This window comes from Nymphaea colorata, chromosome 5 (genome assembly GCF_008831285.2).
Source record: "Nymphaea colorata isolate Beijing-Zhang1983 chromosome 5, ASM883128v2, whole genome shotgun sequence".
Classification (NCBI taxonomy): Eukaryota; Viridiplantae; Streptophyta; class Magnoliopsida; order Nymphaeales; family Nymphaeaceae; genus Nymphaea; species Nymphaea colorata.
The window spans coordinates 16,532,066-16,558,163 of record NC_045142.1 but is presented as its reverse complement, the minus strand read 5'-3'; the positions used below and the strand labels follow the sequence as shown (position 1 = coordinate 16,558,163).

General features: G+C 37.1%; 1 protein-coding gene across 5 annotated transcripts in view; it reads left to right on the top strand.

The window, feature by feature from the left end:
• The first annotated feature begins 3,789 nt into the window (after window positions 1-3,789).
• LOC116253821 (DNA repair protein XRCC2 homolog) overlaps window positions 3,790-26,098 on the top strand; it is a 65,594-nt gene continuing 43,285 nt past the window's right edge. For 4 of the 5 annotated variants that reach the window (XR_007573456.1, XM_050077958.1, XM_031628771.2 and 1 more), the window contains exons 1-3: window positions 3,790-4,195; window positions 12,680-12,827; window positions 19,342-19,502. Coding sequence is in view for 4 of the 5 variants with exons in the window: in XM_050077958.1 (XP_049933915.1) it covers window positions 3,983-4,195; window positions 12,680-12,827; window positions 19,342-19,502 (522 nt within the window). In the remaining variant the exon portion in view is untranslated. The remainder of the gene's footprint in view (window positions 4,196-12,679; window positions 12,828-19,341; window positions 19,503-26,098) is intronic. The other variant, XM_031628772.2, reaches the window with a different exon arrangement.

The window sequence follows — 26,098 nt, the reverse complement described above, 5'->3', positions numbered from 1 at the left end:
GAAACATTTTGGGGAAAACTAGGATTGAAAAATCTTTATAAACATCAATTGGAAAGTTTGGAAAATTATTTTGAATTCACTTTAGTATTCTCTTAAGATAGGTTTGAGATTTTGCTCTAATTTGGTTACTACCTAGGTAGAGCTCTATCTCATCTTGCTTAAATTCTTTTGAAGATGTGTTTGTGATCATAAGTGGTATTAAGTGAATGTGAATGCATGAATGCATTGATCCTATATGATTCATTCATATAATAACATTCATCTAAAAGACATTCCTACCATAACATACATCTAAGATTTTTGTAATAAATGTTTTTGATGAAAAGAGAAAAGTTTTTGAAAATGAAATTGGGTTGTAGACCATCAAGCATGAACCTAATATTGGGTCATTACTTGATTTTTGGTATTTGTGAAGTCAGTAAATAAAAATATTCTTGAAAGAAAAAAATGTTCAAAAGAATGGAAAAATATAGACTTAATCAAAGAGAAATATGGGAAAGGAGAAAGTGAAAGAGAAAAAGGTTTTAAAGGTCACTAAATGAGAGATTTTAAAAGAGGAAAAGATACATATCTTTTGTATGTATTTTATGTGTACGTACATACATGTATATATGCATATGTGTATATATATGTATACGCATGTATGTTAAAACTTTAGAAAATAAAGTATCAACTTAAATAGAGAGGAAAGAGAAGTTTTCGAAAGAGAGAGAGAGAGATGCACATATATGTGTATATTATCACACATACACGTATATGAAAGTTTATAAAAGAAGGTATTGATTAAAAGAGAAAGAGAGATTTTAGAGGAAAAGAAATAGCATGTATATGTGAAAATTTGTAAAATAGAATAAGAAAACATAGAGAGAGAAGGATGAAGGGAATCATAATGTGCACATATATGTATATAACATGTATATACATATGTGTCTTTATGAGATTAAAAGTCAAGAAATGAGAAATAACCAACTTCAAATTTGATGTAGGCCAGAGGGGAGCTTGGACTCATACAAGAGCCTAAGCAAAGTCTCCAAAGCTACATTTGAAAGGGTTCTTTCAAAAATATTTTGGAAAAACATGATTTCAAATATTTTTATATATGAATATAAACATAATCATTTCGTTGGTTATAAGAAAATATAATTCTTCCACTGTTAGGTATGAAAGAAGAACAAACCATACGATAAGATGCTCATTCGGGTTCCTAATGGGATAATTAAAAGAAAACTAACGTAAAATGACATGCAAATGCATATTAACATGTACATATTTGTAAGGATTGTCCCCGGGTTAAACAAGTCTCAACCTAAAAAATGAGCATAAAAATAAAGAGTCTCAAACCACACTCTCACTCTCACTGTGCATTTACATATAGATAGGAAAAATCAAATATGCATGGACAATATCCTAAAACAAAACAATATTCAAGGAAAGAGAGAAAGAGCATGATTCAAACATAAAATGAAATATCATCTCATCTTCTCATGCTCCCGGTGTACTCAAGCATAGCCTCTTGAATTTAAAATAGAGATTGAAGGCTATCTCACTTGGCCATGAGAAGATGAAGAAGAGAGGAAAGACAAGCATCACAATAAAACTACATTCAAGAAAAGAAAAAACATGATTTAATCATAAAACGAAAAATTACTTCACCTTCTCATGCTCCCGGTGCACTTAAAAATAACCCATTGACTCTAAAATAGAAATTTTAAGGCTATCTTGTATGGCCATGGGGAGATAAAGAAGGGAAAAAAAATAAGAGAAGCAAAACAAGATTATATTAAAGAAATGGGATGACATGATTCAAACATAAAATAAAATATCACTTTACTTTTTCATGCTCCTGGTGCACTTAAGAATAGCTCATTGACTCTAAAAATAAAGATTTTAAGGCTATCTTGTATAACCATGGAGAGATGAAGGAGGGAAGAGGCAAAAGAACAACAATGAGAATACATTTGTGAAAAGAAAAAGCATGACTTAAAAATAAAATTATCATCTCATCTTCTCATGTTCCCAGTGCACTCAAGTATAGCTTTTTGACTCTAGAATAGAGATTTGAAGACTATCTCATATAGTCATGGGAAGAGGAAGAAGAGAAAAAAAATAAGGGAAAGAATAAAGTGAGATTTGGGTTACATACCTCTAAATGAGAAAGACTTAGAGAAAATGAATACCTTGGCTTGGATTGATCCTAGATCTCATTGAGTGAAACTCTAAGATGATGAAGAGGAGGCCTCCAAAAGATCTTTGTGCTCTCTTGAAGAGTTGTTGTTTGAGGAAATTTGCTCCAAGTTGAAGAAGGAGAGGAATTGAGAATGAAAGAAGAAGGAGGAAATGGAGGAAGAGAGTTTAGAGAACTCTTAAGTACTCAAGTGAAAATTTACCCAAGAGGGAGAAAATTGAGGGTTTTTATAGAAAGTTTTGAAGTCAAATCTCAAAATTTGACTTTTTTTTTTTAATTTCACAATATTTTCATCTGAATTTCAAAGAATTTTGAATTAATTTCAAATTTTTTTCAAAAAAAATAGATTTTGACTAAATGAGATAGGCCACTAGCCCTGCAAACACCCTTTTGAGGGGTGAGCAGGGCTATTGCCCACCCAGAGAAACCAACACCCACCCACGCCAAGGGGCGGTTTTTGCAAGAAAAGAGGAGGGCATGCACTGTTGCAGGCCCATGCTGGGCGCTGTCGCATGCCAGGCGCAACAGCGCCCGGCACCTCAGCAGAATGCGCGCGGCGCGCTATCGCGCGCTGCTGTATGCGATCGAGTAGCGCGATGCTATGCCATCACACACTCGCGAAACTTTGCGTCACGTGTCGTGCAAATTTTTTTTTTTTTTTTGAAAATTCCTTATGATATGACATAGCATAAACAAATAAAAAACCAATTTTTTTGTTTAAATTATTTTAAAGCATATAAAATTAGTTTTTTTCGTTACAAAAGGCTGGTCGACTCCATTTTGAGCGACTTCGAGCTCGTTCCAAATCCGATTTTGGTTTAGTCGGTTGTCGACTCGTTTGAGCCTGCGAAAAAACGTTTTGGCATGAGAAATGAGTTCTTAAAACAAAGGGAAGTGCACGCGCGACGCTCAAATTTTGTCGTTTCAAATTTGATTCTAATTTTGAGTTTGAAATGCTTGATTTAGATCTGAACTTAGGTTTTGGATCTAATTTGGATCCAAAGATTGGGTTTTGTGTTTTGATAAAAGAGCGTATCATTTGGAAAAATTTGGGGTGTTTACAGGCACTAATAACGATACTTCAGGAATCACACCATTTGTTTGCAATAACCACTGATGAATATATATGAGTAAGCAAAAAATATCTTTCACTCACAAAACTGTGAAACAAACAACGAAAGACCTCTTTCACATGCATGTTCCATGGTTTCACTAGGTTCAACAAGCAAACAACAACCCTTTGATGCTCAACATAGACATGCTGCCTAATAGACTACAACATGACCCCATTTTAACAGATCATCTTAATGAATCGCAAAATCCTAAATAGATCATCTTTATAGAAATATCACAATGACCAGAAGAACCAGAGAGTTGCATGTCCTTTTTAGAAATTACTCTCTCAAACTTCAATTTTGTGTAAAATAATAGTTAAGCCTAAATAATGTATTATATCTACAAAACTGTGACATATAATTAGGCGATTTAGAGAGGGAAATATACCACAAACGAATATTCAACAAAGCAAAATGGCGGGAAATCCACTTTTTACTTTAGGGGCGTAGAGCCTTAGACTAGGAAAACATTCATGGCGGTGAGCCAATTAGCGGCTGCGGCTTTACGTGGATGCCTGATACCATGTGGCGTCTTCTGCGTTGCTTTGGTGCGCCGATGGCCGGGCACAGATCATTGCCTTCATTTTCCGACCGAAATTAGAAGGGACGCGTCAAAGGGAGCAACGCCAACCTGAGGGGAGCCTTTATAGGACGAACATACAATCTCCTCCTAACCGGGGAAATGGAGGTCGGGCAGGGCAACATGGGGGCAAGGCATGACGCAGAGGGATGGATTGGGGTGAGCGAGACCGCCCAGGAGATGCTTGGGAGGACTTTGATCGAGCGTCCGTGCTTGATTGCCGTGCCTCCTCTGCACCGCGTCCCACTCCGCCCCGGCAACGTTGTCGAACTCGTCGGCCCTTCCGCTTCTGCGAAGTCGGAAATCCTCCTCCAGGTACTTCAACATCCATCTCTCTGTCTCTCGTTCCGTTGTAGTCTAGTTGGTTAGGATACGTGGCTCTTTCTCTCTCTTGCTCTCTCTCTTAGCACAAGGGTTTCCTACTTCCTCCGCGGTGCTCTTTCACTATTGTTTCTCAACAATCTTAGAACTGTTATTGCCGTTCCTTCGCTACCGCGAAACGAGTTGGAACTGAAATTGGCAAAGTATGACTCAAAGATGACCATGATGTGTAGGCATTTTGGCTTTCGAGAATTTGAATGAGAGCGCGCTGATACCACTACTGGTAGGTCCCCCAATATGGATGCCACGTGCTTTAGAACCTTACCAAGAAAGAAGCAAGAAATGGAAAATTTACGTTGATGGGCAGATTCTTCACCAAAAGAACTCTTTAATTGTGGCTGGGATTGTCGCTGGATCTCCAACGCCTAGCCCAAACAAACATCAAAATCCGAAAAAATACTAAACTCCCAGGCTAGAGAGAGGAACTTGAACCATTCGTTCAATAGCCAAAGAGTACCTCTCTAGGCCCTTTTTCCCTATTTATAAGATTACATGTCACTTGAATTCATTTAAGCATCTCGGTTCCCCTGAATCTGCATACCACAACTTGATAGTTGACCGTCTAGGTGCCCAACTGCTTGCTGGTTTGGGGCTCTGCCTACACATATCGACTGTCGGCAGTTACCTTGGCCAGGACGCCTGCGCACTACTGCCCTGTGGTGCTGGGTGACTCGCTTTGCGCGTCCTTAGTGAGCTTGGCGATGTCAAGGTGAACTTGGTAGCTACTCCCTTACTCTTGACAGCACTTGGCACTTCTTGCTCGGTAGTGACATTGGCTTGACATAAGGAATCCTCTCCCTTCCTCGGTAGTGGCTCGGCAACCTGCCAACCATTTGTCGACCTCCATGACTTGTCAGCAGCACCTTGCCCTCTTGGCATCCCGTGTCAGCAGCTTCGGCAGGATGGTCCATGCTTGGCACATCTAAATTGGCATTCGCGGCTCTCTACAGGGTTGACAACCTCTTGCTTTTGGATGGCTAGACTTGGTGGACAACTATGCTTTGCCATGGGCAGGGTTCTCAAAGGCTGAGAATTATGGCGTGTATCACCAAGACCCTACTAAGAACAAGTACGTCGTGCTGTGCATCGATGACTTTTCCACCAAATTGGGAAAGACCAGGACCTTGTCCAAGATTGTCTTTTGATTGGGATGTTATCAATTGCAAGTCAAGCATACAAATAGTCCTAAAACAACTTTTAGCAAGTGAGGTAACACATGAGCAAGCTCCTATTATGGAACTCATGAACTAGTCTTCGAGTTCATGTTGACAAATGTACAAGCTCCATTGTGGAACTCATGAACTAATATGTGAGTTCGTGTTGATGAGTGCACAAGGTTCCATTATGGATCTCATGAACATAGTATTCAAGTTATTTGGATGTGTTTGTGATAGTATCATTGATGATGTATTGATCTATTCACACAATGAAAAGGGTTACAGGATCCATTTGCAAATCATTTGAGATGTTGAGAGTGCGTATGCTAACTCTTAAAGTGAGAGTTTTGATTGGACAAAGTCATGTTTTTGGGAAACATAATCTTTAAGGATGAAGTGTCACTGGATCTAGCAAAGGTCCAAGCTGTGCTGTCCTGGAAGCAACCTAAGTGCATTTTAGATATTCAGCATAGTGGGGAGCTTCGCTGGTGGCGACTGGACGGTGGCAGTATTCAGCGTCGCCGGCAGCATAAGTATCTTTTTTTTTTTCATTTGACTCTGTCTTTTGGGGTTTTTTTGCATTGTTTCTCCTTTTTTGTTTTGCATATGCTGTTTCTCCCTTTTTTCTCATTTGATTTTGTTTTTGGTATGCTGTTTCCCCCTTTTTTTGTGTTTCCTTTGTTATTACTATCATCTTTTCCTCACGATTTAGGTTTTTCACTGCTGTATTTTTCCTATTTTTGTTTTATTTATGCTTTACATGTATTTGATGATTTTGGGGTTCAATTTTTGCCCTGTGTTGATGATCTTTCTGTTTAGCAGCTGTCTTCTGCTGCTCTGCCATATTTCTATTTAATCTGCCGTTTCTTCAAAATCTGTACCTTCTTCAAAATCTGCCGGTCTGCCTTCTTTGCTTAGGTTTTAAATTTTGTATCTTTAACTATAAATATCCTTCTGTTTTAAACTTTTAACAAAAAAGGTGTGAGTTTTGTTTCATTTTTTTCCGGAATTTTGCACATTTTTTCCGCCATACCCCCATACCAAGATGTTCAAAAGTCCCGTGCCCACACCCACTTCCCATACCCGAACCTGTGCCCATTCCTATGTGACTTAGCAGATACAGTTAGATACAGTTGTATAAATATTGCCAAAATAATACAAAATAGTTATGTATAGATATGTCCAAATATAAATAAGTTATATATATATATATATATGTGTGTGTGTGTGTGTGTGTGTGTGTGTATGTTTGTATGTATAAAGCGCAGCCTAAACAGGTAGATTGGCCTAGATCCTATGTAGGATTAGGTGAATTCAACGTAAATCAAACTTACTATTGTCGAACACAAGTTATGTGGCACAAAGAAAACTTACAACTATTATGATACACAGAACTAAAAATCCTAAGACAAAACTTAAAATTACTAATCTAATGAACAAAAGGAGGGAACATAAATTCCAGAATATAATAGTAGTTCATGTTAAGATTCCTTGATGTAAAACTATCTGAGTATCTTCTATTATAATACTAATAAACAAGAAAGTGCTAATATGATAAAACATATATATGCAAGTTAAAAGTTTAAAATAACATTATAGTCAAAGTACAATAATAAATAAATTATAATTGTAACTGTATGTGCACATCCAGTCAAATGCATGCATAGACCCACATGTACTTTTAATGCATGATTGCTTTCGCTAAAAGAAATGTTAGAAGGCTGCATAAAAATAGACGAAGAAAAAAATCCATTTCAAAAGAAGAACAAAAAGCCATCTCAAAAGAGGACAAGAAAAAAAAAAAACCGAACCAAGAACAAAAATTTTGGTTCTCAATAGAAAATCTTAGGTTATTGAGCAGAGCACCCACACAAAGTCTAGGCATCCTAGGTAATGTTCTAGGCATTTCTGAATAACAGGTTTTCTGAGACTCTGAAAACAGCAAGCTTAAGTAATCAGCAAGCCGGAGCCTAGGTGCAAGAGCAGACTGCCTTTGACAACATAGCAAATAACCACTTCAAATATTTAACATTTTTTTCCTTCATATGTGTGAACTGCTTTTGAAGCCACTGGTTTGTCAAATGCAAAAGCAACAAATTTAATCAATGAATGCCCTTGAATGTCTGTCCACTGATGAAATCGTCCCTCTCACCTTGAAAACTTATTGATTGATTTTTCTTAGAATTTGGAGGTGTGTATACAGACAAATTGAAATTTTCAAGTGATGTCATGTAACCAAATCTTTTCAATAAGGATATTTGGTGACATTCAAAGCAATGCAACCAGAAAAATACCATGTCATAACTTTTTGATTATACTAATTTCCATCCAAAACTATTGAACCATGAACTTATTGTGCCTTTATCTGTCATGCCTGTCTTTATTATCTTTGTTGGATCTCATCATGACTTCAAATTCTCCACTTCCAAAATTCAACAGGTCAATAAACATTCATTTTTGTGTAAGACCAAAGCAAAACCGTCCAATAAAAATGCAGCTGGATTACACAATTCCACCAGCATTGTGGGTCTTATGTCTCTTGGGCACTCTGATGGTCTTCCATGATGACTTTTTTCAGTTACATAAACAGCACTAGGTCGGGAGATGGGGTTTGAACCACAGATATTAACACTACAACTAGAACCTGCAATAAACCTTGATGTGACCTGTTTCCTCCTGCCAGCCCTCAAAGTTTGCATTTTCAAATTCACTAAAATTATATCTACACACACACACACACACACACACACACACACACACACACAGATATATGTGTATGTAGATATAGTTTGAGTGAATTTGAAGATGCAAACTTCAGCAGTTGAAAATGGAAAGCAAGTGTACATGTGGATTCAGTTCTAGCATAAATGGTATATAGCACAGTATGTGTGTGAATCTTTTTTCAGTTCTGCTCATATAATTTTGGAGCATTAGTGTCACATGTTAATGTTTTGTAACATATGTTTAGAAAATGAAGTTAGATCAAACTTCTATATTGGAGCATTGACTCTGTGCACTGCTTGTTCTTTTTTTTAAGATATATGTTAAAATGCTTTATTGCTGATTTCAAATTTAACACGGTGTTAGAGCCAGGTTGCACTCGAACTGTGGATGTCTCTATAAAGCATGCTTAAAGAGATCTAGGATTGATTTCCAAGTCAAGAAAATCGTTCCTTTCTTCCATAGTCTTTCTTCGATTCATCTTCTCAGATTTTTCTAGTTGCCCTTTAAGCATCTTTTACAAATTCATTCCGCTTTGCTGATTGGATTTCAAACTCTAAGTTACGTGCCATATTTCATTGCTGAATTTTCTCAGTAGATTTTCAAAACCCTAAATTTCTGATCCTATTTCTTCAACATCAAGCATTGCTATTGCAAACCCTAAATCATCTTTTCTCATTCTGCAAGTTTGAATCCTGATTTATTCTTTCCTTATTCTTGAACTGCCAAACCTGAAGCCATTAGGCAATAGGATATTCTGTCAAAGGCTAGCTGTTCTTCTTCAGTTTACCTGAAATCTGAGATAAGTATCTCTTTGTTCTCATTCCTTATTGTTTCTTATGGTTCTGTGCTATTCTTCCTCATTCAGATGGTGTGAAGCAGTTTTGCACAACTTTTGTTTTGGAGATCCATCAGCACATATATATATTTTAGATAGTCGTGTGCATGATTTAGATGATCTTCTTGAGGGTGCTTATTCAATAAAAAAACAGAAAAGAAAGAGCAACACAAAAAGAAGGGAATTGCTGCCTCAGTGAAAAGGTTTGCAGCCGATGCTCTCGATTATTAGTGCATGCTGAATACTGAAAACTTCCTTACATATCTGTAACTTTCTTTTCTTTAGTCTGAGCCATAGCCACAAATATCACAATATTTTTTAAAGTACCAGGATATTAGAAAAAAAACGAAAAACACAAAAAGGGAAAACATGACGATCTTTTGAAAACCCATTAAAAAATCAATTTATCACAATTTTAAGGTGATTTTATCGTGTTTTTCATTTATCTTGTATTTCATTTTCTGTTTACATTTTTTTTTTCAACTTTTGTTTCATAGTTTTTCCCCTTTGTTTTAGGCATTTAACGTCATGTCCTAGATGCAATACAAATTTTATTACTTTATCATTTTTATCATTTTAACTAGATGTCTTTTTATGTCTTCTGATTAGTTTCTCATTGATTGTATTTTTAGCTAACATTTTGATTTTTTTATTTTTTTAAACTCCGAGATTTTACCAAGATTTTTTGGGAAAAACAACTTTGCCAAAAGATAGCCGAGAAAAACCTCACTGATAAAAACTCAAAATTGATATTTGTGGTTATGGTTTGTGTACATGGATGAAACATGATCAGGCCTTGGTCACCTACATCCCTTCTTCCTTGTCTGGTAAGGTGTTTATAGTGATCCAAGATGATCGTTTAACAGCATAGTTATTGGATAAGCTGGTTCAAACCTTCTTCCATTCTTATTATAATTTCTGCCATGTATATGCTTGCAATCAGATCTATCTCCAATTTATTTCTGGTCTAACCACATCTGAATAGTTATCCCCTTATTCTATTTCCTGCTGTTTTTATGCTTTCAAGTGGCTTTATCCCCAATTTATTGTTGATCCAGCCATTCTAAAATAATGAATTCTGTTTATGAATATAAGTGCTCTCATCTTCAACACCTCTTTTGTTTAGCCTTATCATTGCCTGCAGTCATATTTTTATTCCAATCTTATCTGTTGGGCTCAACAAAAGTATGTAAAGTCTGCAGTGTTCAGAAATCGAACACCTAAAATCTGTCAGGCCAGATGCCTTCTACATTGAGGCTGCCAGACTTCAGATGCCTAAAATCTAGAAACAAATCAGGCATCCTACCTTATCACAGGATTAGGGACTGATGGTTTTGTTCAGTTTTGTCCCAGCAAAGTCTGTCAGAAAGTTGATCTTCCTTCAACAAAAAAAAAAGGAAAAAGACAAAAAAAACAGGAAAAGATAAAAGAAGGTATCTACTTCTTTGCTTTATTTGCTGGAATTTTCTCAGATTGCCTGGAGTACAACTTGATCATGCAGTACTTTGTTTTTTCTTGTGCCTTCGCTGAATGGAGATCTTTCTATAGTACCCTTCCAATTCAGCTTTTTTAAAGTTTCTTTTCTCATTCTCTCCTTATATTCTGATCTTTTTGATGATTCAAATTCAAATGGATTTTTTTGTCATTGAGGTATCTCTTTAAAGTTTCTCAGTCAACTTGTCCCTAAGAAGTTAAATAAGTTGAATTTTCCAACTTGGAAAAGAAATTATTCCTTTCATAAGGAATTGAGGTCTCCTCAGTCACTTAGATGTAAGTACCCTAATCCCATCAGAATTTATGGCACATGAGGAAAAGAATGACAATGGGGTGACTTCAATAGTATGTGTCAAAAACCCTGGCTACTTCAACCGAAGAAGACCATTCAACCGAAGAAGACCAATTTGTGGTTGCCTTCATCACCTCTACACTGTGACAAGAGCTCCTTGTTGTGGTAGCTGATGAGGATCAGGCATACAACTTTCAACAGGTTCAGACATAGTCATAGGTTTCACAGATAAGGATTATGTTTCTTAAGCGAGACTTTCGATTGCATAAGAAGGATTCTATTCAAACATGGAATACCTGAACAAGATGAAGATGATTGCAGACTAGTTTTTGCTTGTAGGCTATGCAGTTAGCTACCAATATGTTTTAGCATGTTTTGCGCGCATTGGGTCCGGATACAATATGACTGTCATCTCTCTATTATGCTTGCCTACTCTTCGTACATATGAAGAGTTGCGAGCTACATTGATACTATAGGAGATAACTATGAAAGGATTTTACGAAGGCTTATCCACTTAGATGTATTCTCAGGACGTGCTAGTCATTGGGGTTACATATAGAATGGATAATAATGTTTATGTAATCATGGCAGAAGGGGACAAGGATGTGGGAGACGAGGGGCGAGGTATACTTCCTACCCCTAATATGCCTTTGAGTTCTTAAGGATAGAGAAATGTTCCTACTTGTTTTCTCTCCGACAAAAAGGGACATAATAAAGCAAATTTTTTCCTCGTAACAATGGAAAAAAAAAACCTACAAATAGAACTCAAGAAAGAGAATGGTAGTAAGAAGGACATGAAGGAGGTCAAAGGCATTGTTGTTGCCTGCTCTTGCTGAGAGGAACTTGAACATAAAAAAAAGTGATCACAGGAAATGGTTTGTTGATCATGGGATGGTAACCTATGTGACAGGTAATGCAGGTAAACTCTTGAATCTCATTTGTTATTCTTGTAGGACTAGTATTGTCACTAATGATGGAACTCACGACCCTGTCACTCGTATTGAAAATTTTGTCATTCCCATGTCACACTTTGATCTCAAAATTTCAAAGGTCCTCAATGCCCTCAATATCAAGAAAAATATTGTTTTGTGTCCAAATTAACAGGTCAATGACGTTCACCCAAAAAAAAAATAAAGGAACGTGCACTAAGAGGAGGAGACAAGCAATACATATGTATTCTAGAAAGATCCTTGTAGCCATTCTACGTTGAAGCTTTGTCATATTGTCTTCCTTCTTCCTCTCATGTGGAACAGTTCTGAATACTCAGATCTAGCATTGTATCAGAACCATAAATCAGGGACAGTTTGCCACAACAGAAGTGAACTTGGAGATCCCTCATCTGCCCCAAAATGAGAATATTCTGGTTTATTCTTTTCTTTTCTCCAATCTGTCCTTCATTTTCATGATACTCTTGTCTGCATAGCCTCTCTGTGTTCTGCTCTGCAAATTATCTGTTTTCTCTTTGGCATCATCTCCTTCCATCTGCATGTTTTTTTTTCTGCTGTCCCATGTTTCCTTTACTCTTGAAAACTCAATTTTAAGTGCATAATCAAGAATCTGATGATAATACGTGGCTGACTTCCGATAATTCAATCATGTCTACTAAGCCTAATAGCACTATTATGTTAGTGATGTAACTATAACTCTACAAACTATGATAGAATGCTTCCTGAATATGTTTGTGTTTTTATTGTCAATTTTGTGATGTCCCTTGTTCCTTCCAATTGATTATTATTTCCAAATCTTGTATGTGCGGTTAGTGAATTTTCAAGCCATTCCTTGAGTTGGCTGTGATTTTTCTGGAAAACACACTATGAGCAATGCAACATGATTGGAGCTCTTGGCTTTGTTGCTCTTTTGTCATTAAGAAAATTAACTGCTAACTGATGCTTCAAGTTTACCTGTGTAATCAACAGGCTGCCATAAACTGCATTCTTCCTAATGTTTGCAATGGTGTCTTCTTTGGTGGCATGCAAAGGCTAGTCATGTACTTTGATCTAGACTGTAGCTTTGATGTTCAGCGTTTCTCAAACTCCTTAAAGAAGCGCATAGCTGATGCTTGTGGTAAAAATTTGCATTCTGTGGCTTGAGACTACCATATCACTTTGGTTATGATTTTGGTTGCAAGTTGTCCTTATTGCTTTCTTAATGTTTGTGTTTAAAACTATATTTACTGTACTTAGAATGGAGTAGCAATATTAGAAATATTGATTTTGTAGAGGATCTAAGTGGACCTTGATTATCATCCAAGGATCTGAAAGCATTCTCTAGGGTTGGTCACTCTTGACGGGCCGAATCTGGAATCTAGAGCGTAGATTGTAATTTTAGGGTGTTGTTTTTTACGTTGGTCACTATTGTAGTTTTACACTAGAATCTATACTAATTGTTAGGAGTGTTAGACATATCTTCTGTGCAATTTACTGAATTAGGATTTAGTTTTAGAGGGTTCAAAATAGAGCAGTGTGCAAGTTTTCTTTGTGTTCTTGTTAGTACATTTTTTGATGCTCAATTTTTGTAACAAATCCCAGTTTGTTCAATTACATTATGGAGCAGTAAGATTAATTGGTGGTTGCAAACAATATTCTTCCTTTGAACTTCTTTATAACTTGAAATGTAGTAGAAAATGCAAATCTAGGTATTTTAATATGTTTTTTATTGCTACAAGCATGAGAGAAAGTACACTGACATAACAAGCCTTTATTTAGTTTGTCATTGAGTTTATTTTGATGGTGTAGAAATAGTAAAAGCGAGGAAACAAGAAACGAACACGGATGTAACGTGAAAAACCCCTCAACAAGATGGAAAAAACCATAGGTGAGGACTGATGCCCACTAGCAACCAGACACACTCTCTCTTAGAATATTATTCACACACTAACAATTAGGGTTTACACAGGTTAAATAGGGCCAATCGGGTCTAGATCCAGACCCGGATGGGTGACCCGAATACACCATAAGTCAACACTCCTCCTCAAGTTGGGCATACATATCAAACATGCCCAACTTGGATACATTCCTCTCAAACTGAGTCAAAGGTAAGACTTCATATATGGTAGAAACAACTCTCTGGCATCAATCCTCTCCCGAATGAAGTGGCGGTCAATGTCGACATGTTTTGTTCGGTCATATAACACAGAGTTGTTGGCCAGATTGATTGCGGACTTGTTATCACATTACATCTTCATAGGTCCTTCAGTCATCATACCAATATCAGTCAATATTTTCAGCCACAGTAGTTCGGATACTCCCATAGCAACAGGCCTATATTCAGCCTCTGCACTTGAGCGGGAACAAACATCCTGTCTCTTGCTTCTCCAAACAACTAGATTTCCCTCCAAGTAGACGTAGTACCCTGAGGTGGATCTTTTAGTATCAACACAGCGTGCCCAGTCTGCATCAGAATACCCTTCAATCTCAATAGGCCATTGTTTCACATATAGAAGCCATTTACCAGGATTTCTCTTCAGGTAGCACAAGATTTTGTTGACAGCCTTCAAGTGAGCATCTGTAGGTGCATGCATGAATTGACTCATCACATTAACAGCAAATGTGATATCAGGTCTAGTCAGAGTGAGGTAGATCAATCTTTCAACCAAACATTGATACCTCCCCTTAGCCTCTTCACAAAGAGGTTCTCCATCCTTAATACTGAGTTTGTGCCCAGCATCCAGAGGAGTAGAAGCCGGTCTACACCCTAGTTTTCCTGTCTCATTCAGTAAATCCAAGGTATATTTCCTCTGATTCAGCACAAGGGTTGTACCTGACCTAGCAATCTCGATACCCAGAAATATCTTAGTTTGCCAAGGTCCTTGAGATCAAATTCGGCAGTTAGTCAACCCTTTCAACGTGTTATCTCTTCTTCATCATCACCTGTAACAATCATATCATCAACATAGACTAACAAAACAGTAACCTTACCCTCATTCCTTTTTACAAACAGAGTATGATCCCCATTTTCTTGATCGTAGCCATGTTGTCTCGTCACAAATCTAAGACTTTCAAACCATGCTCGGGGCGATTGCTTGAGCCCATATGGAGCTTTCTTCAGTTTACAGCATTTTTCCGGTTCCTCATATCCTGGGGGCATACACATGTACACCTCCTCTTTAAGGTCACCATTGAGAAAAACATTCTTAACGTCAAGTTGATACATCTTCCACTCCTTCAATACTACTAGAGAAATGATAACTCTAACAGTCTTCATCTTTGCAACGGGAGCGAAGGTCTCCAAGTAGTCAATCCCATACTTCTGACTAAACCCATTGTCAACAGGACGAGCTTTGTACCTCTCAACATTCCCATCTGGTTTGTACTTAATGATGTAGACCCACTTGGATCCAACCAGATGAACCGCTTCAGGGATCTTTATCACTTCCCACGTCTGGTTTCTGCTCAAGGCTTCCATCTCTTCTTGCATAGCATGAGTCCACTTGGGATCACTCTGAGCCTCTGTAACAGTTCTGGGAATCACAGTCAAAGAAAGATAAGATACAAAACATTTGTAATCCTTGCTCAGTTTAGAATATGATACGAAGTTACCAATCGGGTGTTGAGTACATGATTTGACACCCTTTCTCAGGGCAATGAGAACCTCTTCATTTGCAGCTTCAGTCTGAATCTCCCGAGCATGACTTGGGTCATCCAGGGAAGGAATAGCATTGGGATTGGGGGTAAAATTCTCACCAATAGTCACCTCATCAGTACGTATTCTTTGCCTAGAGTAAACCTACCCAAACAAGTGATTACGTTCCTCCTCAGTCCTAGTAGAGCATCCTTCATCTCTCTCATGCTCAGGCACATCTGCAACAATATGATTGTCTTCCCTTTGTAATCCAAAAAATCTGTGAATTAGGGCGCAACAACAAACACAAAACAGCAGGGCGGAAGATAAAAAACAGAGAGAGATTACTTGCTGAAACGATGACAGGCACCACTAGAACTGGACGATGCAACAGAAGTGGGCGGTCTCTTAGACGATGAACAAGAAGTCGGGCCAGAGGGGGAGCAGTAGGGAGGCGGCGACAGGGAGCAAAGACGGGAAGAGGGGTCGTCTCTCATCTCTCGTCTGCAGCAGAGGCACAAGCTGAAGTAGACGAGGATGTAGCAGCGGAGCAGGGAGCAGCGACCGAGCAGGGAGTAGGGGCGATGGCACCCCACGCATGGCAGGCCACGACAGCAGAACAGCAGGCATCAGAGCTCCACAGGAACTGACAGACAGAGCGTACTAGGAGAGACACTGAGGGGCCTGGGTAGCGGGCGATGCAGACAGCAGATCGTCGGGCGATGGAGGCGATGCTAGGACAGACACGGGAGGCGATGTCGTTGGAGCGAGACGCTAACAGAGGCGAGCGATAGAGGACCTCGGGCGATAGTGGAGCAGAAGGGACACCGTCGGGTGATGTTGGGCTCGGGCAATGGAGGAGCTCGAGCGAAGATACCAGGCAGAGCGTCGGGCGATGTCACAACATGAGTCGACGGTGTCCACCAGAACTTCACGGCAACAGAGGGCCTTTCACTAAATAGAGTCGAGGGATTCTTCGTCAAATCTGAACAGTAAACTCAGAAACTATTCAGCTCTGATACCATGTAGAAACAGTAAAAGCGAGGAAACAAGGAACGAACACAGATGTAACGTGAAAAACCCCTCAACAAGAGGGAAAAAACCACGGGTGAGGAGGACTGGTGCCCACTAGCAACCAGACACTCTCTCTCTTAGAATATTATTCACTCACTAACAATTAGGGTTTACACAGGTTAAATAGGGTCATAAAAGTAACATTGGATCGGGTCCAGATCCAGACCCGAATAGGTGACCCAAATACACCATAAGTCAACAGATAGAATTATTTAAACTAGAATAATAAAAAGGAGCATGGTGGCAATGACATTTTTTAAAATTCATTGTGGCAATTTAAAGCTCCTACCAAATTGTACAAAAAGTGGACTATTGTGCACTACAATGTGGTGGTCTTTGCGAGGGCTAAACTGTGTTTACGAATTATCTAAAGAAATTAAAAAATAAATTTTTGAGGGACTTTTTATTTGGATTTTTGATAACACTATTGATATCAAGAAATAGAATTTTATAAATGCTAATTTAAAAATATTTGAGATTTTAAGAAATATGTTTTCGTCAAAGAAAACTAGATACCATCTAACCTTTTAAGAGTGGAAAGCTGTGTTACGGATTTTGCTTGTTGATTGGTTGCAAGGGTTCACATTTATCATGTCTTGCAGATACTAATAACAAAACAATTTGGTTCTGTTTGCAAGAACAATGAGAATCAGATTTTTGAGAAAATGTAGAGATGATGATTTTACAAATGCTAAACTAAGGGAATATTTGAGATTATGAGATATTAGTGCACCTATCAACTGATTACAACTAAAGGTTTTCTTTCATATGGGTGAGTTGCTCCATGTTTTCGTCACATGTATGATGACCCTTATGCTCATCATAACAAGTTAGTTTATATTAGGGATATATGAAAGTAGGCAAATTCTATGTCTAGGGGTAAATGTGTCATAAAAACCTAGTGCATACTTTTGGTGTTCTCTCTGATTCTGGACGTGTGGGTTGTCGATTTTCGAATATCTAATGGTTGATCTTGGTATTAAAAATTAGGTTCTCTTTCTTCGAGTGTAGTTAATTGTTTCAATGGGTGTTCGTTACTCAACATTCATTTCCACATTTTCTTCATTGATTTGATTCAGATTATTAATTTCAGAATCATTTCAATCACTATTTTAATATCTCAACTAGGAAGAATAATCAATGGTTTCATTTTCAGCTTTTCTCCTCCAATTCCACTTTTTCTATTAAATGCATTTCTTGAAATCAAATGAACAACAGTAAAAAAATGAAGAGCTTGGAATACACATATTATCTATATAGTCAAAGTTGATTTTCTATGCACTCAATATTTAATGAAAGTACACATCACAACTATAGCATGAGCTTTGAGAAATGGAAAAAAATTTAAACATGATTTTGGTATGAATCCAACTTTTGAAATATAGAGCTTTCATTCTTTTAAGATGTTTCCTTAGCAGTAGATACGTTTTTTTGGGGTCGTACAGAAAAATACTTCAGGATGAATTTGGTTTATTGAGACAAAAACAATTGGGATCATTATGAAATTGGCAAGCAACTATTCTTTTTCTTGTTTTCGACAATTGTTGTAGTTGTTGATCTGTGGTGGTATATAGCGTTTGATGTAATTTTCCAGTCTAGATGCCACGAGCCTTATCTTTATTTTTAGACAATTTAGCTTAACACACTATTCAGACTTTGTTCATGTTGACCCTTGTTACCTCTCCACTAGGTTTACTAGGTTTGGTGAGAGTTTCATGAATAGGTTGTCAGAAAGAAAGAGATTGAGAGGCTCTAACATGTTCAATTTTGTGTCTTAATCCTCACAAAAAAGTAAAGAATCTCTTTTCTTCAACTTGAACTCTCATGTCAGTGTGCTGGTAATTTCTCCCCATTTGAGTTCGAGCTGAGATACTTCATTCCATACAAACGATAAATCCATAAAATATTGTCTCATGCTTTTATCTTTTTATTTAATATTTCGATTCTTTCTTCTGGATAATACTTATGGGTTATATATTTTTTATAAATGTGTCCTGTAGATATTTGTAAGTCTCACTAGCTTTCTTATCATAAAGAAGATTAAAGACAATTTTAGCTTGAACCGCGTATGCTTTCATGCTAAAAGCTGTACAATTTTCATTTTTCACTCATCAAATTCTTATAATAATCATTTAGATTTTTTTTGTTTGTTTTTTCTTCATCGGGGTCTTTCTTACTCCATTATTAACCTTGAGAAATTTAGGTGTAAATTCAGGATTGGGCCTTGTATTAATATCTACAAAGACCTTGACCTATGATTGTATCTCTCCAAGTGTCCTTAAATGGTGTAGTTGCACTTATCAAGCTTGGAGGTGAGGACAAGGCTGCTGTTTGTTGGGGTGAGACTGGTTGAGATCAGGCATTGAAGAAACTCTTGAGAACTTGAACAATAGAGAGTCTCAAACTAGAGCTTTTTTCAATCAACATATACTTGGGCAATCATCAACAAAAAACAAAATTGAACCTCAAAAGTTGGTAAAAACAAGGCCACTTGGGTACAAAACAAAAACCAAACTTATTAAAATTAATTATTAAAATATATTTTTTTGCAATCTAATCTTATAGATATGATCTTAAAAGTGATTTGATGAGAAACATAAGCTAGTCCTTTTCTTACTTACATAATGTTTTTTTAATAGTCAAAAAATAAATGGCCCTTATAATGGAAAAATTTTGATAGTATAACAATCATTGATTTTTACAAAAATGACTTGAACTAAAGCATGATTTATATTAAATTAGTGTTTCTGAACACGTTAGAAGGTTCACATTTTGTTTAAAACACTTTTTAACATGAATTTAAGAGGTCTCGTTTTATCTGTTACCTAAGTGGTCTGGTATCTACCAATCACTCATATATGTATCTATCTATATATATATATATACACACACACACTCACTCATAAATTCTAATGTTTATGCTGTAATATCTCTACTCTTCCAGGAAATTCTACTTTTACCTTTGGAGGAAACCAGCGTTTGTTGGAGGATCTTGATCCACTAGCTGAGCAATTGCATTTTAATGAGGATGTGTACTTTTCTTGCATGAGGCGCTTTTCGTATATTCGTTGCTACAACAGCTATGAATTTTTGGCTTCACTCAAGGCAATCATTTCGTATATGAACTTAATAAGACTTTCTTACTCATTATGTGGCAATATTATCTGCTTATGTGAGCCTTATAAGATGACCTTTTCTTGTAAATTGCAATAATCTTAATCTATTAATTGCTAATTGTTGTTGTATATGTTAGTAGTTAAACATTCAAGTTGTCACACCCTTCCCTTATACAGCATATGTTACTATCCTAACCTACCTTGTACAGGGACATGCTTGGATTGTTCACCTAAATGTAGAAACTGGTAACATACGGAGGCATATAGTGACTTTTACAGGCTTGTGGTTGGTATTGCATAGCATTATGTGTGGACGTTTGGAGTCTTTGCCTGATTTTGTGTAGGCATATATCATAGATGAATAAAACCTGATGATAGTGACACAGGAAAGCTTAAAAAAAACAATCAAGAATGAGCACTATGGCTGATTGCTGAAGGTTCAAAGAAACAAAACACAAATAAACACTTCATGTGCACTAAGAGACAAATTGAAGAAATAAGCTTTGTTGAATGAACAAGAGAAGCAAAGAAAAGCACTACAAAAGCACTGAATGTCACAAGGAAGAGCTGTTGTCGTTGAGAGGGCATTATTGAGCTGGACAACAGCTGGTTCAATATTGCCACAAACAAAATAAAAAATGCAAATGTACTATCTGCCCCTTTTCCAACTTAGAATTTGATTTGTTGGCTGATATTTGAAACTGTGGGTAAGAATAGTAATTTCATATAACAAGCAGGGGTGAATATGGAATGTACTAGTGTCTGATGAACCCACAAGTTAGACTGGGAAGAATTCAGAGTATGGAACGTATGAGCGTCTGACGAATCCAAAAGTTAGAACAGGAAGAATTTAGACTTTCAGGGTAGGAATCAGCCTGAAGGTAGTGATGCTGGATGAATTTTTCTTTTAAAAATCTGTTGCTAAGAACTGTTGAAATAGGGGCAGTAGCAACTAGCAACAGCTTTTGTTGGTCACAGTTTTTCAAGGTTTTTAGCAGTAGTTTTTGGGATTTAGTGACAGATTTTTAAAACAATCCAGGCGATGGTTATATATATATATATATATATATATATATATATATATATATATATATATATATATATATAGCGAGAGAGAGAGAGAGAGAGAGCATAGTCACAAAAAACACTTTTTTTTTTAAAAGAAAACAAAAAAATGTGATAAATAAATTATCCACATAAAAGTTAAAAAAAGACGCTTTTTTAACAAAATGTTAAAATGAAAAAATCGCGACAAAACGTTCTTTCGCGTTTTTTGTCTTTTTTTCATTTTATTTATTTTCTTCATGTTTTTTAACGTCAAACTGTTTTTTTCATTTCTAATTTTTATTTGTTGCAATTCTACTTATTTTTTTACGTTTGTGTTATTAATTTCTCACTTATTTTATTTTTCCATCATTTTTAGTTTTTTTTTTAAGAATTTACTGTTTTCCCATCTTTTTCAAGCTCGCTGTATTATACCCGAGAAAAACCCAAGCCAAGAAAGTTGTTTTTGACTATGATATATATATATATATATATATATATATATATATATATATATATATATATATATATATATATATATATATATATATATATATATATATAAAGCCAATATTGTTTTAAATAAACTGGAAAAAAAGAAATATGTGAAAAAAATGGAAAAAAGTAGCTAAGCAGGGTTGTTAATTGGAATTGTTTAACTTATGAAAGTTTTGGGTTTGTCTTGTAAGTTGACATATATATGTGTGTGTGTGTGTGTGTGTGTGTGTATGTATATATATATATATATATATATATATATATATTTATGTATGTATGTAGGAAACTTGAAATCAGTTGGGTTCTGGATGTTGCCGGATGTCTAAATATTTAAATATACCTCTAAAAAAACACCATAAAACATCGCTAAAAACGCTATAAACAGTTGTATACCATAAGCTGTTCATAATGCTTTTGTTGCAAGGTGGTTTTAGCGACAATTCTAAAAAGTTCAGTGATCCTGCAACATTCTGCAGCCGGCTGATTTCAATTCCTATATATATAAGTCATGGACTTAGGCGAGGGCTGTAGACTCACAGCTAGTCCACGACTATGCGTCGCCTAGGACGCCTTAACAACTAAGACTCGAACTACATAGGAACTATTATGCCTATTGCAAGTCTGCACTTATTGCAGACCGTCAACTGCTAATGCATATGGATTGTTATCCATTTGTGCCTACTCATATTCGTCACATGAACAATCATTTAGGCTCAATTTATTCCCTTTAGCTATAGGAATGGAAGTAGGAGAACAATTCTCTAGCCCATATCTCTTAAGCACTTTATTGATGTATGTAGTTTGAGAGAGAGTGTTCTAACGAATCTCAATGCCGAGAACATAAGATGTCTCACTCATATCTTTCATCGCAATATGAGATGCAAGAAATTGCTTGGTTTCTGTTAGCATCTGTATATCATTAGTTGCAAGCAGAATATCACCAACATAGAATGTCAAAATTATGAACTTGCTCCCACTATCCTTAAGATATATACATCAATCAATGATGTTTCTGTAAACCCAAAAAAGTCACAATGACTTTGGCAAACTTGATATACCTTTGTCAGGAGGCTTGTTTAGGTTCATAAATTGACTTATTAAGCTTGAAAACTAAATGATCTGTATTGCTATCAGAAAACCATTGACGTTGTTCCATATATATGTCTTCATTTAGATCCTCATTTTGTCTTAACATCCACCTGGCATGACTGTAAGTCAAATTGAGCTACTAGGGCAAGAATTAATCTCACTGACTCCTTAGCAGAGACAGAAGAATATGTCTCATTATAGTCTAAGCCCTCCATCTGGATAAACCCTATTGTAAGTTGTAACTTGTCTTGCTTTGTATCTTTCAATGTTGCTTTTGGAGTTCCTTTGGTCTTACAGACCTATTTACATAATAATGAGTTTTACTCCTTCAGGCAGCTCGGCAAGACTTCACGTCTGGTTCTTAGCCATAGAGTCCAGCTCTTCTTTCATGAAATTTATCTAGTACGTCTACAACTTCCATAAATGTCTAAGGATCTTCATCGATATTTATGAAATCATCAGACTCATGCAGATGCACTACATAGTCAGGTGGAATAATAGGTTTTCTTCCTTATTCTAGTTAATCTTCGAATAGGTAACAGTACAAACTTAACTTGAACTTATACACCTTGTTCTTGCTCATCAACATGTTCCACAACTAGTTCATTTTAGTTTGACACATTACATTCCAGATCAATTTCTGTATTATCATAAGATATGATAAAGTCGAATCCTTTAGTGCTTTCTTCAGCAGGTTTCTATCCTATATCTTGCAATTCTTCAAATTCGAGGTTTTGTAATGCATTTAATTCTATTGAACCATCTTCCAAGAATTTTTTTTTATCTGTTTCCACAATATGAGGTGAATGAGATAGACAATAGAATTTGTATCATTTCTATCTTTCTGCATAACCTATGGAAAAAAAAAAAAAACCACTGGTTGTTCTAGGATTGAAGGGGGTTATACCGTTATATAATTTAGCTTCAGCAGGACATCCCCATATGTGCATATAAGATAGGGAAGGTCTCCCACCTGTCATTAACTAATACAAAGTTTTGGGTACATCTTTAGTAGGCACTTTATTCAAAACATGCACTGCTCTTAGTAGAGACGATAGTTATAACTGATGTATCTTAGCTTGTTGCATAGGCAACATAATGTAGTTAAAATATGAGGCATTTTATCCTTGGACAATCTACAAGATTAAGTGTTATTTGAATAACTTGTTTTGACATGAGAAGTTTGTCAAACTATAGTTGATAGCACTTTGTGAGTGTGTGTGTAACACCCCAGAAGTTTAGTCCCATATCAAACATTGTGAGGAATCTTCAAGGGCTTATAAAGGGAGGCCATTGATAAAAAGATTGTTCTGGTTCCTAGCCTTTTTCAGGTTGGAGCCAAAACTGCTAGGGGGCGGGTTGGGATCCGCCGAACCAAGGGCCCGAGCTTGGAAGTGGGTTGGGTTGTTACAGTGGTATCAGAGCAGGTTTCAACACTCGGACCTGGGGTCCCACACGCGCGGACGCGTGTGCCTTAAGGGGGTGGATTGTAACACCCCAGAAGTTTAGTCCCATATCAAACATTGTGAGGAATTTTCAAGGGCTTATAAAGGGAGGCCATTGATAAGAAGATTGTCCTGGTTCCTAGCCTTTTTCAGGTTGGAGCCAAAACTGCTAGGGGGCGGGTTGGGATCCGCCGAACCAGGGGCCCGAGCCTGGAAGTGGGTTGGGTTGTTACAGTGTGTCCATGGAATTCTTCATAAGCATGAAAGGAAGAATTTGTCTCCTACTTCACTACTCATAAAAGCAAGAGAGAATGTGCTTTCCTAATGGTAGGGAGTATACTATGCGAGACTTTAGCACTTGTCATGTGGTTTATAACTTCATTTAGATCTGATGAGAGTGAGCTTCATAAGTTCATGCAAGATCTTATTCTGATAATGAAGTTGTATACATACAGTTTCCTTTTCATTATTTGTATTTGAAAAGGATTGAGAGTCATTTGTTATGTATTAACTATTAGCAATGAGAAATTGTTTTAGTCCTCTTATTAATATATTGGTGCCATATTGTTTTGGGGATCATTTGTGACTCTTGGTTGGATGCATTAAATTTTATGTGATCACAATTTAGTATTTTATGTAATTCTTAAAATCGTTGTTGTGCATTTTGCATAAAGTTTTTCTCCCATCTGAAAAATGAGAATTTGGTGAAACAACAGCTTAAGGGACGGATCAATTGCATAGATTTACGGCCTGTCTATTCATAAAGTATTCTACATCGGTTTGTATATATAGTTGGCAAAGATCATATCATTAGGCTAGGTGGGTGAATGTTGGAATTATTGGCTGAATCCAGCTTTAATGGCCTTAATGATATGATAAAGAAAATTTATATATAAGTCACTGATGATGAAATGCTTACCCATTGCCATGTCCATGATGGTCATTTGAGTCTCTATGTGTACATTTTATGATGAGAGAATCGACACCCTTAAAAAATCAAGCAACATACCACTTGGAATATAGAGACATAAGGAAGAGAAGAGTCGATCCTCCTCCCTAAGCCCTAACGCCTGTGCTCATCACTGGGCAGTAACAGCGGAAGAGCATGGTAGATATTTATGCTCCAGCTTGAGGGGGAGTATTGAGAGAAATATCTGTAAGTTTGTGCTAGTAGATTAAAATATTTACTAACTGGTAGTACTCTTTTAGTATTTCCTTGTAATATAAGTTTGACTGCTGTGTAATTTTTTACTAATCTCTATTTAAGTAGAGATTAGGGTTAATGAAGGATGATTCTCTTGTTTCACGTCCATCACTTTCAACAATTAATGAAAGGTGAATCTAGATAAGAAGATGAGGGTTCCGTTGTGCAACCTACCTCTACCAATTAGTATCATGGAAGGGTCTGGACATAATTTTTTCTTTGCTCTTTTTTCTTGCGCTTTGGGCTTGGGCATGAGGAAGATGCCAATTTTTAATTAGACTTGGATCTGTAGTGCTGGAAATAAGGCTGTCTGGGATTTGCAAGCTTCTTGTTCTTGTACTTCTTTGTTGTCATTCTATGAGGGCATGTTTGATGGGAAGGAAATACCTTGTACCTGTGGGAAAAACATCCAACTTTTCAAATTTGGTCTCCACACATCACACATGGCATCAAAATTATTACCATTCAGATGATTTGTTGGAACATTTTTTCAGAAATTTCGTCCCACCCCTTGGGATGGGACAAAACTTCCGAGACGAAAAACATAGATGTTAGAGGAGCATCGCTTCTGCCTCAGCTTCATCGCAGCTTCCTCCTAGTTGTCCAGTTTGACAGCAGCGTAGGCCAGGATGTGGAAAGGACTGTGAATCTGATGCAGTGTCAGATGATGCTCGAATATCACCTGCTGGTGGGGTCTCGGTGTATGGAAGACAGAGTTGTTCCTTCTCGTGGGAAACCAATGATTTGGGGACAAATGTGGCCGGTGGGGTCTCAGTGCAGGAGGCAGAGAGTAACGACTGAGGAACATAGGCATTTTCTCCTCCTCTTCTCTTTGATTCTGAGTACTGGTTATGCAGAAACAACTGTTGTGGTGGTGGTGCTTATTGGTGGTGGCGGGATTCTGCCCTCTTCAGAGGGAACATATAATCTGCTCCAGTGGTGGTGGCGGTGGTGGTGGGGATTTTCTTCCTAACCACTTCAAATGTGGAAGCTTTTGTACAGATGGTGTAAAATACTCTTTGTGCAGGTTGCAGGCATGAGGGTGGAATTGGTTGGTTTAGGGAGAATTGGTTCGACCACTGCAAAGGAGCCTACAGGCCTTTGGTGGCATCATCTTATACTGTTAGGCATCTGTCTGAGCTGAGTTGTTTGCTTTCGTCTGCTTTACTTGAATCTGCGTGAAGTTCCGAAGTCTTAGGGAGTGGGTTAGAGGGTTGGTAAATGGACCCAGTACACAGGTCGGGGAAGGTAATTAGAGAGCCTAACCCAACCCACTTAGTGCTTGTATAAAGCTGAGCAGGGATT